Raw genomic sequence first — 15000 nt, forward strand, 5'->3', positions numbered from 1 at the left:
CACACACACACTGACACAGGCACCAGGTTCACAAGGTTTGCCGAAACTGGGCTGGAAATCTTCAATTTCAGTTTCCGCAGCGCTTGCAGTATTAAGTTGAGAGCCGGTGCGGTGTAACGCAGTGGTTGTGGTTCTCGACCCTTTCAGGCTGCGACCCCCCATAATAATCATATTTGAACTGGGGGACCCCCCTTATCATCATATTTAAACTGGGGACCCACCGCCCTGACAAGCACTTGGAATGTAGGAGTTTAGGCACTCAATTTAGTTTGACTCGGTTCCACAGATAAATATTGTGAAAATAGCAGATCTACAAGCTCTACGAGCTTGTAGATGTATTTTTGTATTTTCAAAATGTTTTCCTCTTTCTTATATAATTTGACAATTTGGCCCATGTTTGACCAGTTTTTATAGTAGGCTATAGTTTGTTGATTACTTTTGATGCAGTAATGCTCTTTTTTCTTTTCTTTCTTTTTAGGTATTAAAAGGTCTTAAAAGTTCTTAAATTGGCACTTCACTGTCTTCTGAGGACCCCCTCCCCCCAAAAAAATCATGTGGGGACCTCCCTGGGGATCCCCGACCCACAGGTTGAGAACCACTGTAACGTCACCATTCACACACATTTTGTCCAGAAAGCGCCTTTCATTTGGGTGCGATGTTTCTTGCAAAGAGAGGCCGCCCGTCATTGTATGGTCGGGGTGGTGATGAGGACAATGTTGAACAGGTCTGCAATTTTCTTCCATTTGCATCCCATTTGTATCAGATTGTATAACTCTAATTACTAATTAGATTTTTTTAATGACGCAACAGAAATAAATTAGATACAGGGAAAGAATCTTTAAAAAATAAATGACTATGATCACATTTATTTATTTTGCCAAAAAATATATCATTTAAAGACAAATTCGTATCCTGTATTTACAATTTTCGATATGTCTCCATTCACAATAAAAAGGCGGGAAAAACAGACATAACATAGAAGAAAGATACAAGCAATTTCTTTTTTTGACCAGAAACATATCTCTTTCGCATGGGTAAGCTATAAGCAGTAATAAGCTAAGACAGCTTTTTCTCCTGTCAAAAAAAAAGTATCCTTCATTAAATTGTTCTTCGTTTAATAGAATTGTTCATTTATAAGGTTTAATTTTCCGTCTCATAACGTTGTTGTCAGAACTCGCTGTTGTGCGGCTGCTCCGTGGTGAGGTCTAGATTTGATAAAAGGAAGAAAAAACAAACAAAAAAAAGATATCACACGTCAGCGAGTTTTATTTTTTATTTTTTTTACACCAAATCATCTATTTCAGTGGTTCTCAACCTTTTTAGGCTGGGACCCCCCCCCCCCCAAAAAAAACAAAAAACAAAAACAAAACAAAAACATATTTGAACTGGGGACCCCCCATCCCACGCTAAAAGCTCTTGGAATTGTAGGAGTTGAGTCGTTCACTTTTGTTTGACTCGGTTCCACAGATAAATATTGGGAAAATAGCAGATCTACAAACTACCACACCTACCACTACCACTGTGAGCGTGTAGATCGGCTATTTTCACAATTTTTGCCTCTACCCTACATTATTTGACAATTTGGCAAATGTTTAACCAGTTTTAATAATATAGTTTGTTGATATACTTTTGATCCAGTAATGATCTTTTTTCTTTCTTTTTTTTAGGTAGGCCTATTAAAAATGTCTTAAAAGTCCTTAAATTGACACTTCACTGTCATCTGGGGACCCCCCGCCCCAAACTCATGTGGGGGGACGCCCCTGGGGGTCCCGACCCACAGGTTGAGAACCACTGATCCATTTCTCCTCAAATGATACTGCCCTCTCCACCACCTATAATATTCCTCAGCATATGTGCATTTACCGAGGGGGGCGTGAATAAATTGTGGTGGATTATTTAAATGACACGGTTGGCAATAGATAAGTCAGTGTTGCGCCCCCCGTAGGACATATTAGACTGTGCCCAGCCAGGCGTTAAAGTGGTGATTCAATCACTTCACATGATTTATGAGCGAGGTCCCCGCAAAGCTGCTGAGGTGGAACACTATTTACCTCGGCGTCAAGGTTCATTTAACCGGAGCTTAACAAAAAATAAAAAATAAAACACTATAGGTTGATAATGCCATAATAATAATAATGTCATATTAACTTTATGGATCCATACCTGTCAGCAATCAGCCGAAACGATGATTTGGGGGAATCCGGCCTGCAGTGGTCGCTTTCTTCTTCTATATAGAGAAACAATTAAGGGAGCAAATTAATTTATCAATGCATATTTTAGCATTTCATTCGTCGTCTATAAACTTAATCAGACATAGCTTAATTTGCGTCAATTATAGATTTTCATTAGGCTTTTCATTTTGAGCTTGAGTCCTAATAGACCATGCAGTGGTTCCCAAACTTTTTAGCCCGAGAGCCAAAAGAGAAACCTGATGGACTCGAACTAGTGAAATTAGCAGATCTACAAGCTCACATTGCTTTGCAACGCCTTGTGAGCTTGTAGATAGGTTATTTTCACAAAACGGTGATTTAAAAAATATATATTAATATTTAGTTGCCACCCACAAAATTCGGTCCACGAGCCACTGTTTGGGAAACAGTGCTATAGAGACCGTGCCATCGTGCGAGGGTGTCGTTTGCCGATAAGAACAGTCAGCAACGAGACGCTTCTGATCTGTCCTTACGGAGTATTAATTATACAGGCTTGTCGTCCATTACCGTCTCGGTCTCGCTTTGGACTGCAGCTCCCCGACGACTCCTCGTCACTGTCGTCCTCCGTCCCCGAGGCTCCGGGACCCCCGGCCACCACCAGCCGCGCGTCATGACGCGCCGGTGAGCCGCCGTGATGGTGATGATGAAGAGGCAGGTGGTGGCCGGCCGGGTTGTGGTGATGGCCTCCGAGAAGCGACCTCATGTTCAAAAGCGAGTTGGCGTTCAGAAAAGCAGCGCTGGTCCAGTTGTGCAGCTTGCCAATCTGGCACGTATATATCCCGTGATGACCTGGGAGCAAGGCCGGGTGGCCGCTAGGGTTCAAAGCCGGGTTGGACGGAGGTCTGTGCGTGATGCTGTTGTCGGGGCTCGTGGCCGTCTCGGCCAGGGACCAGATCTTGGGCTTGACCTGCGCCGGTCTCTGATGGCACTGATCGTGTCTACTGGGGGAATGGTGATCCACAGCGAGGTGTTTCCCCGCAGGCGCCTTTATAAGAGAGATGGGCTCCTCTCTGTCTCTGCTGAGGCCCTCGACTACAGAAAGTGTCCGGTGGCCCTCCACGTTCTTATTGGACTCTTCTTGGACCTCCCCCGCCTTGCCGGAACACGGCTCGGTGCCGCGGTCCTCCTCCTCCTCGCCGCCGGGCCTCGACTCCGGGTCGACCGTTTCCAGGTCGATCTCCTCGTCCTCCTCCTCGCCGTCGCTGCCGTTCTTGCCAGGATCCTCGTCCTCGTTGTCGCTGCTGAAGATCCGGCCGTCGCGGTCCTCGGCGCTGCGACCCCACGTCACCTTGTTCTCCTTCTTGAGTCGCCGGCGCGCGTTGGCGAACCACGTGGACACCTGTGCACGAGAGAGAGAGCACGTTGATGAGCACTAATATGGGCCTATTGTTGTCGTCGTTGTTGTTGTTGTTGTTGTTGTTGTTTGTAGTTTTCATCATTATTGAAATTAGCAAGTTGTCACTGTCATATTAAATGGCAAACCATCACGCACAAAAGGACAGCAATTGCCATTGTGACATTTTAACGAAGATAATGATGACACACACGCACACGCACGCATGCGCGCGCGCGCACACACACACACACACACACACACACACACACACACACACACACACACACACACACACACACACACACACACACACACACACACACACACACACACACACACACACTGACACACACCTGTGTGAGTGTCATCTTGGTGATGATGGCCAGCATGATCTTCTCTCCCTTGGTGGGGTAGGGGTTCTTCTGGTGCTCCTGCAGCCAGGCCTTTAGGGTGCTGGTGGTCTCTCTGGTGGCCGTCTTGGCCCTGTTGGGGTCTCCGTACGGATACTGGCCGTACGGATAGAAGCCTTGAGTGGCGTGGACGGGCAGGGCGGGGTGGCCTCCCGGGCCGTCTTTCAGGTCATACTGTGAGCCCTAATAGTTGAACATTACATGGTGACAACGAATTATACTCGCGTTCAAAGTTTAGTTCAAGTGTATAATGTTTTTTTTAAATATCATTATTATTATTTTACACGATCTGAAATTAATTAATCCAATCTGGCTTTCTGGAAGGGCCTCGTGATGACATGTTGATCAGATCTCAGCATAAAAAAACAAATATGAATAAAAACAACCTTTACTTTATCTCCAAACGAAATTGTTCTGATCAGTATTTCTTGTTTAGAACATTATGCCAACAACATGGGACATTTCAAGTTAGCCTATAGGATAAGCTATTTAGGCCTATTAATAACGTTGTACACCTGTGGAAGAAAACTTTATATTTCCTCTGGAAATTTAGAATCATCGTTTAGAATCGACTGTTTATATAAACATACCCGTGTCTATTAAGACAAAGCATACATTATTTATCATAATTTAGTCATTATCAAGTCGATAATTTAAATATGAATTGCAAACATAACGAATGCACCAAATTATGCCCCAAAGGGAGGAGGCATGCTTGTTTATCATTTTAAACAACTTGCTGAATTGTAGTAATTTGATTCATGTCATAAATAATTAATAAGCAATAATTTACAAAAAAATACATATTAAACTAGCCTACATCTAAAATATAAAATACTTTTGGACAAAGAGAATCGGCACCACATGACTAGCCAGTTCATTGTGAAAACATAAAAATAACATTCTGTGCAAAAACAAAAGGGGGAAAGCAGCTGGAGAGTTGATAACCAAATGGACCCTTATTAGATCTTTAACTCTTGAGAGCGTAAAATGAAACACCACACACACACACACACACACACACACACACACACACACACACACACACACACACACACACACACACACACGTCACTCTTGAGAGTCTCAAGAGTTAAATTATTGTTAATATATGACATATAGGCTAAAATAACCTTCTGTGCAAAAGGGGTAAAATCAGTCTATCACGTAAAAAAGCACCTGCTTCAACCTTGGGACCTGAAACTATTCTTACCATCTGTGATATAAGGGCGAGGTCTGCGGCTCCGCCGTACGGCAGAAAGGCACTGTAGTTGTGAGCTGCTGTCCAGGGATTCCCATACATCCCCAACATGGAGCCGACCGCTGCGGCGGCCGCGACCGAGGAGTTCACGCCGCTCTCGGCGGCTCCATCGCGGGCAGCGGAGCCCGGCCGCTCGCCTCCTCCGTATACATCCTGGAGGAACTGGGGATACCCCAGCTGAGGGAAAGACATGTCCAGGAGGGGAAAGGAACGCGTAAATCTCTCTCTCTCTCCCTTCTTCACACGTTGAAGCCACAAGGGAGCAAGAAGAAAGAAAGAAAAAAAAAGAAAATAGGGATTCCCAGAAAGGAGACGGATGTCTAAATCACCGCAATCGGTCTGTCAAGCTCAACTTCCACCGCACGTATAGTAACTCCCTCCCGAAGTGGATGACTTTGGCACTTGAGCAGCGCAGTGATGGCTTCTTTCTACCCGCAGGAGTCTCTCTCAATGTGGAGCTGACTGAATGATTGGCAGGCTACTTAAAGCTCCAAGCTCCTCCTATGCCCGGGGCAGGCGATTAGTGCATTGGTTAGGTCGTGTGTGTGTGTGTGTGTGTGTGTGTGTGTGTGTGTGTGTGTGTGTGTGTGTGTGTGTGTGTGTGTGTGTGTGTGTGTGTGTGTGTGTGTGTGTGTGTGTGTGTGTGTGTGTGTGTGTGTGTGTGTGTGTGTGTGTGTGTGTGTGTGTGAGAGAGAGAGAGAACTGTTAGACAATATCCTATCCGTTCGTGGTCAATATTCTATGACTGCGTACAGCAAATCCACCGCCTAGTCACCTTATATGATGATGATTATTGCCACATTTAGCTTTGACAGCCCTATAGGTTTAGGGAGGGGAAAAATAGGCTACTCGCACATAAAACTGTATAGGCTATTGCAGTGATTGATTTATTGATTGAATACTTTATTAACAGTTTGCAAAAAAATCACAGAAAGTACAGTTCAATACAAAAGGATGCTAAAGGATTAAACCCAAGAATTAAAGCACTATGGCTTGTTTCCCTTGGGGTCCCTTCTGTGTATTCAATTCATCGAATAATAATTTTGCATGCCTTTTAATAAAGAATACAAAAAGAGCGACATGATGAAATTGCACGTTCATAGACCTTTGTCATTGTGATGTATATTTTAAATATAATGTGAAGCACTTTCCTGCTTAGATAGAGGATATGGGAGCAGAGTGGTCGGCAGATGGGCCGGGAGGCATCGATATGATCGGCCAGATACGCGTGGAATGTCGGTGATTATCGACGGAAGTCAGCAGAGCATATTTTTAGATCAACGATAACGGAGAAAGAGAGGGAGAGATTGGCGTGGATAAGAGTTACTATGGAGATATAAAGAGGACACAAAATCTGTCGAGTGGGAAATGACAGACGCGGGTCTTTTTCAAGTATAGAGAGTCTAGACCACTGTATTTAATCACATGTCTACTTTTGGATGATCTTTGATCTTATGAAGACAATTATGCCATAGCAAATGTTGCATAATGAATGCATCAACAAAAGCTATACGATGTCATCTCAGAGAATGTGCACCTGCATGACTGCAAATCTAATATTGTTCAATTCTTTAATATTATTGTTCATTTTTCTTAAACCCACCGACACCAGCCCACCACAGTATGGTTGTGTTGATCTGGGTGACAGATGCAAATTGGTGATTTTCATTATTGAAGCTTGGCTATCAAAACTGCACCTTTCATTTAACATATTCTTTTGAAAACACACACACACACACACACACACACACACACACACACACACACACACACACACACACACACACACACACACACACACACACACACACACACACACACACACACACACACACACACCGGCAGCAGTGCTAATGAGGTTGAGCACTCCTCGTGCCCTGCTCGGTGGCCCTGTGGCCCCCCTGGGCTCCATCAGAGGTGAGCTGTGTAATTACTCCATCCCATAAATACAGATTCATCATTTCACGCTGGAGCGCCTGATGAGCTGAGCTGGCTAGAGAGAGAGAGAGAGAGAGAGAGAGAGACTGAGAGAAATAGAGTGGGAGGGAGAAAAATAGAGAGAGGGAGGGAGACAAATAATGAGAGCGAGAGAGAGAGAGAGAGAGGAATGGCAGTAAGATCTAATGATTTAATTACAGTGCTTAAAGCTGTCTCTGGATAAACGATACCCCCCCCCCCCACCCCCCGTTCTCAGGACCACCGCTCTCTCTCCTCCCTCCTCACCGCTGGCATCTGCAGCTTTACTCATGAATCTCAAAGCTGTTTTCTAAACACATATTATGATGAGCAGCTCCGTGTGTGTGTGTGTGTGTGTGTGTGTGTGTGTGTGTGTGTGTGTGTGTGTGTGTGTGTGTGTGTGTGTGTGTGTGTGTGTGTGTTCTAAACACATTATTATGATGAGCAGCTCTATGTGTGTGTGTGTGTGTGTGTGTGTGTGTGTGTGTGTGTGTGTGTGTTTCTAAACACATTATTATGATGAGCAGCTCCGTGCGTGTGTGTGTGTGTGTGTGTGTGTGTGTGTGTGTGTGTACGACCATACGTGCACATTACTTCAAAACACATTATGACGAGCAGCACGGTATGCTTGTCTGTGTGTGCACATGCACGCACCTGTGTCCGTGCATGCGTGTTTCCCAAACACCTGTGTGTGTGTGTGTGCGCGCGCGCGCGTGTGTGTGTGCGCGGAGGATGCTTAATCTCCATGGCATTTTAAATGGCATTCATGGAGCACAGCTCTGTCCTCATTGCCAAGGTAAATGGAGCCAGGGGACTCTCCATTTCAGCTCCATAAAAGAGCAATGTTAAAGACCCTCACCACATCTCTCCCTCCCTCCCTCCCAGACTCTCTCCCCTCCCAACTCTCTCGTCTCTCACTTAAAATTAATGTTTCTCTCATGACAGAGGAGGCAAACGAGACACATCCACCATCTAATAGGATAATATAGCCCCATCCATCCTCCCATCCAACCCGCCATCCATCCGTCCATCCATCCATCCCCCCTCTCCCCCTCTCTGCCTTTGTAGCGCCCTGATTTCCATAGTGTCTCTGTGGAGAGGCAGTTAATGAATTCCTCTGAGCTGGAGAAAGGGGGAGAATGGTTTGGCGCTTTAGAGAGAAAGAGAGAGAGAGAGAGAGGGAGAGAGGGATTGGGGGGGAGGAAGGCTTTGAGCTATGCCATTCAACTTCACAGCCTCGGTCTGCTTGTGCATTCAGTGTGTGTGTGTTGTGTAGTTTGTGTGTGCGAGTGTGTGTGTGTGTGTGTGTGTGTGTGTGTGTGTGTGTGTGTGTGTGTGTGTGTGTGTGTGTGTGTGTGTGTGTGTGTGTGTGTGTGTGTGTGTGTGTGTGTGTGTGTGCGCGCGCAGTGTGTGTGTGTGTGTGTGTGTGTGTGTGTGTGTGTGTGTGTGTGTGTGTGTGTGTGTGTGTGTGTGTGTGTGTGTGTTGTGTGTGCATCCAGGCCTTTTAACATGAACCTGCTAAGACTACCAAATATTTAGACTGGCCTCAGACCTCCCTTTATGGAGATGGTGGATTGAGGATTCTCAGGAGGCAGCTTGACTCTATTTGAATCCCATTCTCCTCTATTAGCCCCTGCCCAGACAAAGGAATAACTTACAGCAGGAAACGTACAAATAAAGTCCCTCCACAATCCACTCACACCGGCCGTTTCCTCCTGGGTGATTCACTGTGATGTGAGCTGGGGAAGAGTCATAATGGTGGCTTTTTGTGTTTCAACTAGCACTTTTGACAAAAATAGAGATGGTGGGAATAATGGGATAATGATCTCCTAATTGCCTTGTTTGAGATCCGTTGTATTCGTTAATACCTCTCGGGCCAGACACCTGCTTCACTGCATGTCAAACTTAGAGTTCCCAACAAATGACAGAAAATCCAAATTTGAGCCTTGATAGTATTCTTTTCCCATACCTGACAAATGGTGATTATGAATCAGAGCTTTTGGGATTCAATAGACGAGACAGGAGGGAGAGAAAAAAAGACGGCGAGAGAGAGAAATAAATAGTCTTCCCCTATACCTCTTGACAGCAAAGATAAGCATTGATAGATTCCTCACTGACCTGATGTTAAAGCAGATGGATTGTTCTAATGCACCCCAGATAATCCTGTCAGCCCGAGGTGATGATCCCTCACACTGAGCTCCATGCACGTTATTCTATCGCTTATTAATTTTTATATCTGCATCGCGTCTGTCTAAACGCTAATGGCTGACTCATATGTATTCATAACAGGCTTTATATAAACTATGGTGCAATATCATCCACAGAGACAGCAACCCCACATTCAAAGTCTTGCAATTCAACAGAGATGGATCATGCTGGTTGAAGATTTTGACCTGAGGGAAAGTGGGGGAGGGGGGAGGAGAGGTGGGGTGATTGACAAAGACCCTATCATTAGCAATTAGCGGGTGTGCCTGCGTTTGTTTGTTAATAGGTTCTTTAGAAGTCCAATGGAACTCATTTACAGTGGATGGAGCTGATAGCAATCGCTGACCTCCCGCAAAAGGGTCACGGAAGGTTCTCCCCAAAGTGGCCTGCAAGGCATCAACCTGCACGTCCGGAGAAGTTAGGGGTTCACAGAACCGGACCGCAGTCCCTGAGTCCAGAGGTCTCCAGGTCTTCAATCAGGTTCCGCCGTCAGACCGGTAAACGCAGTTGCGTCACTCCCCGCAGAGAGCACCGTGAAACAAGCGTTGCTCCACAAGATTGCTGACTGGAGAAAAAGAGGGTGAAATCCCACCTCCTCCCCTTTACAGAAAGGCTTAGCGGGGGGCTTTTCTCATGGCCAGCGATCTGATTGTTTTTTAAACGGATTATTAACTCTTTTGTTACAGTAGGGGTCACTTTAATGCGTCTTAGGGTCCATTAGCATTGCTTTAAAGAACACACACACACACACACACACACACACACACACACACACACACACACACACACACACATACTGATTGCTGAACTTTGGCGTTCCTTGTCTTTGTTGTTCACAGAGGGAGGGGAATGATACCGTTATAATGCTGTTAAGGACAATACCTCAACTTTAAAGGAGAGCATAAGAGAATGGATGTGTGTGTGTGTGTGTGTGTGTGTGTGTGTGTGTGTGTGTGTGTGTGTGTGTGCTGTGATGAAAAGGTGCCCTTAGGAAGAACAGTGAGCTTAATGCAATAGTGCTGACTTCAAGGGATCCCTCCACAAAGAGGACCAGCATTACTTCAGCGTTCTCCTCTGACTAGGTGCAACACTGAAAACACACCTCATAATCACCCATCAACTGGAAGACATGCATCTCTCAACCCACTGGGCAGGTGTCTCATCATGTTTGTAATGTGCTACATCATGTGTAAAAGAGTAAATAGAATAAAAGTGAATCACACACAGGTTTGCTGATTTATATATGATAAACTGAAATCAGCACAGAGGTTAAACAAATGAAGGCTAACGTTTCGTCTTGAGAACTGTCTCATTCATAAATACTAACATTATCTAAATTGACCATTATGGGAAGATTGGCAACCCATTAATCAATCAATTACCGCCGCACAAATCTATCACAAAACGGTAAATGGTGCATTTATATAGCACCTATACCAAAAGCAATTACATTCATACCTTCACTCATCATCGGTGGATGCAAGGCACCAACCTGTTCATCGGGAGTTAGGGGTTCATTGTCTTGCTCAAGGACACAAAGCCAGGAGGAGCTGGGGATCGAGAACCTTTCAATTCCCAAGGAGCCGTTCTTCTTCCTGAGCCACTGCTGTCCCATTACACAGTATGCACAGACAGTATGGATAAGGACATGCATAGGCAGAGCATATAGGAATGCACAGGAATACATTTAATTGCAATAGCATACAGATTGAAAAAAGTCATAATTATCAGGCTATACAAAAATTATAATTATTGTTTGAGGAGAAAAGTCTTAAATCTAGTTCTTAATTTAAATCAAAAGGAGGAACTGTGGATTTGAGAAGTAATTTTATAACATTGTGCCACTTCAGTCCCCTATATACCTAATAATAGGGTGATAGTGGTCCCTTAAAGGTCTTGCTATAGGAGACTTAATGTCCTTACATCTGATGGTGCTCTTATATTCTGTAATATACAGTATATGTGACATTACAGGTAGCGGGACAACCCATCACCTGCATCTACCAGATTTTGGTATAGATGCAACTTTACTGTTACCTTCTAACATGTTCTACATTCTGTGCTTACTTATCCTTTGTTGGTTTGTAATTTGTGTTACATTCTTTCTTTCTTTAGTCTTGCAGTCTATACATACAGACGCTGGTGTCCAGATTAAGTTCCCCTTGGGAAAATCAAAGCTATAGTCAATTGAGCTCCGTGCAGGCAAAGGGTCAAAGCGTGGTCCGTCACAAAGAGTAGCGAGGTGTTTGCGCTTTGGCTCATATTGACCATATGAATGTGGTGCGCGGGGATGGGAGCGGTGGGGGGTGGGGGGGCTTCAGAGATTTAGGGGATCGTGGCTTGAAGCCCCCCCCCCCCCTTCCAGCTTTGAGCCGTTCTTCTGGGCGAGAGATACAGAGGGTATCCCTTACTGGCCTGACCTCCCGCCACCCACCCTTCACCAGAGGATGAGGTCAAAGGTCAGATCAATAGGCTCCCCAGGGCCCACTGTCTGCAACAGGCCTTAATCATCTATTAACTACTACTGAGAGAGAGAGAGAGAGAGAGAGAGAGAGAGAGAGAGAGAGAGAGAGAGAGAGAGAGAGAGAGAGAAAGAGAGAGACATTTTTATTCTTGCAGTTTCACTTTGCTGCCTTAGTTATATTGCTCATGTTACATTCTGCTCATGTTACATTCTTGTTAAAGCCAATACTGAATTGAGTTGAAAGAGTCTGTTATTATTGCGTCTCCAGGCTCAGACATAGTGAGAGCGTTATCATTTGTTAAGTTCCGACCTCACATTTTGATTGGCTGAGATGCATTTTAATTAGTGCTAATATATCTCCAGATAACAGCACTCAGAAAACATCTCTATAAAAAGCATCTTCTTTGCCTTATTTACCTCATTATACCTGTAACCTAGCAACAGCCGCTGGCTGTCAGAAACAACATAACTTTAACCAGCATAAGTTTGCGAAACGAAAAAAAAAACAAAAAAAAACAACAACTTCGTTAAAAAGTATAAATTGAAGTTTAGATGACAATGAACCTAAAACTTTAGACCAGCCTTAACCTAGAATCACCCCCCAATTGCTATAGAATTAACAGTTTATCCAACATCAAACACTGACCTGGATGCACTAGAAAGGAATGAGGGAACTATTGTTCTTTGTGTATTAAACTTTCATTATTATATTACTTAAAAGCATCCCACTTAAAAACATCCCACAGGCACCCAACACTAACACCCCCCCACCCCGTGTGTGTGTGTGTGTGCGTGTGCGTGTGCGTGTGCGTGTGCGTGTGCGTGTGTGTGTGTGTGCGCGCGCGTGCGTGCGCGCGCGTGAGTGTGTGCATGCATTATAGTATTTGTATAATGCAATGAACTATTATTACTATTGTTATTTTCTCACTATTCGTTCTTGTTGCTACAATGCTGAGGAGCCAAAACCCGATAATGTGACTCTCGTATACCTGGGATGTAACAATCAAAATGTTGAATCTTGAGCTGGGTGTCCGGTGAGGGAGCAACAGACACACGTACGTGTGCACGGGTCTGTCTGGCGTCACTATGGCTTCATTATTTCCAGGCGATGTGACCACCAGCTCTCTCTCTGGGCGTACTTCCTGCTCTTAAGCTCTGTCAACTTCCTGTGAGGGCTCGTGCTGCTCTCATGGCGCTCCGCTCTCCGCCCTGATCCTCGGGGCTGTGGAAACACGCCTGTGTCCCAGCCTGTTCGGACGCCGGGCACATATCGGTTTCACAGTTTTAATGAATGCAGCTCATTCATTGTTCTCCTATAATTTGATCCTATTTGTTCTGCAGCTACTCCACCAAAGCATCGCCTCAGCGTGTCTAACCACACCGTCTAGGCACCATAAGACACACGCCCAGTCAAAATGTGATATGAAACATAAGACGTCGTTATGCAACTATTACCATTATGAACACCAAAGTGGAAAACAGAGTGCTGTGTTTTAAGGAAAGAACCAAAGGTCACACGTGGTGTACTGGTGATAGAAGCCACATTGGTTGTAACCACTTTCGGCCTGGTGTTCCTGTATTTTTGGCATGTCATTAAAGGCGCAATCCTTCAAAAACTTTCAGAAGTATTCAAGAACGTTCAGAAATGTTTAAAAGTTTAAAGAAATGTAGATGTAGATTTTCACTATTCATGTAGATTTTCACTATTCATTGTAAGACTAAGTATATAACAATAATAATAATAATAAACTTTATTTGTATAGCACCTTTCATGACATGAAATGCAGCTCAAAGTGTTTTACAGAGCAAGAATGAAGCACAAGTGCTTTACAGAAAAAGTAAAAAATAATTCAATAATAAAGCAAAAAAGAAAAGCAAAAGGATAAAACAACATTAAAAAATACTTATAGCAAAAAAGGCAGTGAATCAGGCAAAACAGTGAGGACATGAATAACAACACAGAGATTTAAAAATCAACTAAAAGCAAGTGTGAAGAAATAGGTCTTGAGCTGTGCTTTAAAGCTATCTACAGACGCTGCCTGTCTGAGGTGTAATGGGAGTTTATTCCAAGCCGTCGGCATGTGTGTCTGCCATATAGTGCTTAATGGACCAACTTGCAGTGTCACTGGTTGATCCCGGAGCACGGCCAGTGTCGCATGTCATCTCCTCATCGTGCCCCAACCTCCCACGCAACCCCCACCCCATGCACTCCCCCCTCCGTCTGTCTCCACTGTGCTACCGTACCTACAGTAATAACACAGCAGAAATACCTCAGAAACAACCTTGAAAAGGAAGTCTCTCTGTAGGTTCCAGCCCAGCAGAAGGCCATGCTGTCACGTTCTTGAGAAGGTTGGTTTAGAACAGTGGTTCTCAACCACAGGTGGGCTGTGAGGGTATTGCAAATACTTGGCAAAACACAAAGATTTGAATGATAATGTAACATAAATATTTAAAAAAATGAATGATTAAAAAAGAGTCATGGCATTTTTTTTAAACCATGAAAAGTGACTTTTCATTGTGATACAGCTAAATAAAAGCCTAAAGTATACTACCGGTATGTTAGTTCCATTGATCCAAGCCGTAACACAATCTACTGATTGATCATAACATGCTCTGAAAATGCACCTGCGTGGCCAACCCATCTGACCATTTAACATGGCAGCCGCAAACAATTTTGAGATTTGCTACTGGGCCCTGATCCAGAAACGGTTGAGAACCAGCAGTGGTTTAGACCTCTCTCTCTCCCAAGGTCCAGAGAAACAGTATAACAGTGGTGGCAGAGGGAACATTACATTCCACACAGCGGCTCCAGGCACTTCCACCAATTAGCAGTCGAGTGTTTTATTTAAGTCCATGTGAGGAGTGTTTGGCGCTGGGAGCCGGCCCAGTTCATTAGCCATGCTGGAGTCGGGAGTTTACTCAGCTTGCCGGCTCTAACCACGCTCCCAGCGCCTGTTTACCAGCCACAAATATGACAGACTGTATGTCTACTTGACCGTCTGTTTATGTGCGTGTGTGTGTGTGTGTGTGTGCGGTGACGGTCGTATCAGTGTTTGGGGGCTATGATATGTTGAGAGAAACCACATGTGTAAGTTTGTGTATACAGTACATCCGTGTGTGTGTGTGCGCGTGTGCATGTGCGTATGTGCGTGTGTGCG

The 15000-nt window shown here is 44.5% G+C and overlaps 2 protein-coding genes across 2 annotated transcripts in view; one reads left to right on the forward strand and one right to left on the reverse strand.

Annotated features, from left to right (window-relative positions):
• Positions 1-15000, forward strand: part of ndufs6 (NADH:ubiquinone oxidoreductase subunit S6) — a 56293-nt gene that overhangs the window by 31385 nt on the left and 9908 nt on the right. The gene's annotated exons all lie outside the window — the stretch shown is intronic.
• irx1b (iroquois homeobox 1b) lies at positions 1154-5409 on the reverse strand (the record flags this gene model as incomplete). The annotated part of the gene is made up of 5 exons (XM_084080560.1): positions 1154-1205; positions 2164-2227; positions 2718-3549; positions 3900-4139; positions 5170-5409. 5 exons carry the CDS (start codon positions 5407-5409, stop codon positions 1154-1156), a joined length of 1428 nt encoding a protein of 475 aa, XP_083936686.1.

This window comes from Gymnoscopelus microlampas (assembly GCF_963454915.1).
Source record: "Gymnoscopelus microlampas genome assembly, chromosome: 15".
Classification (NCBI taxonomy): domain Eukaryota; kingdom Metazoa; phylum Chordata; class Actinopteri; order Myctophiformes; family Myctophidae; genus Gymnoscopelus; species Gymnoscopelus microlampas.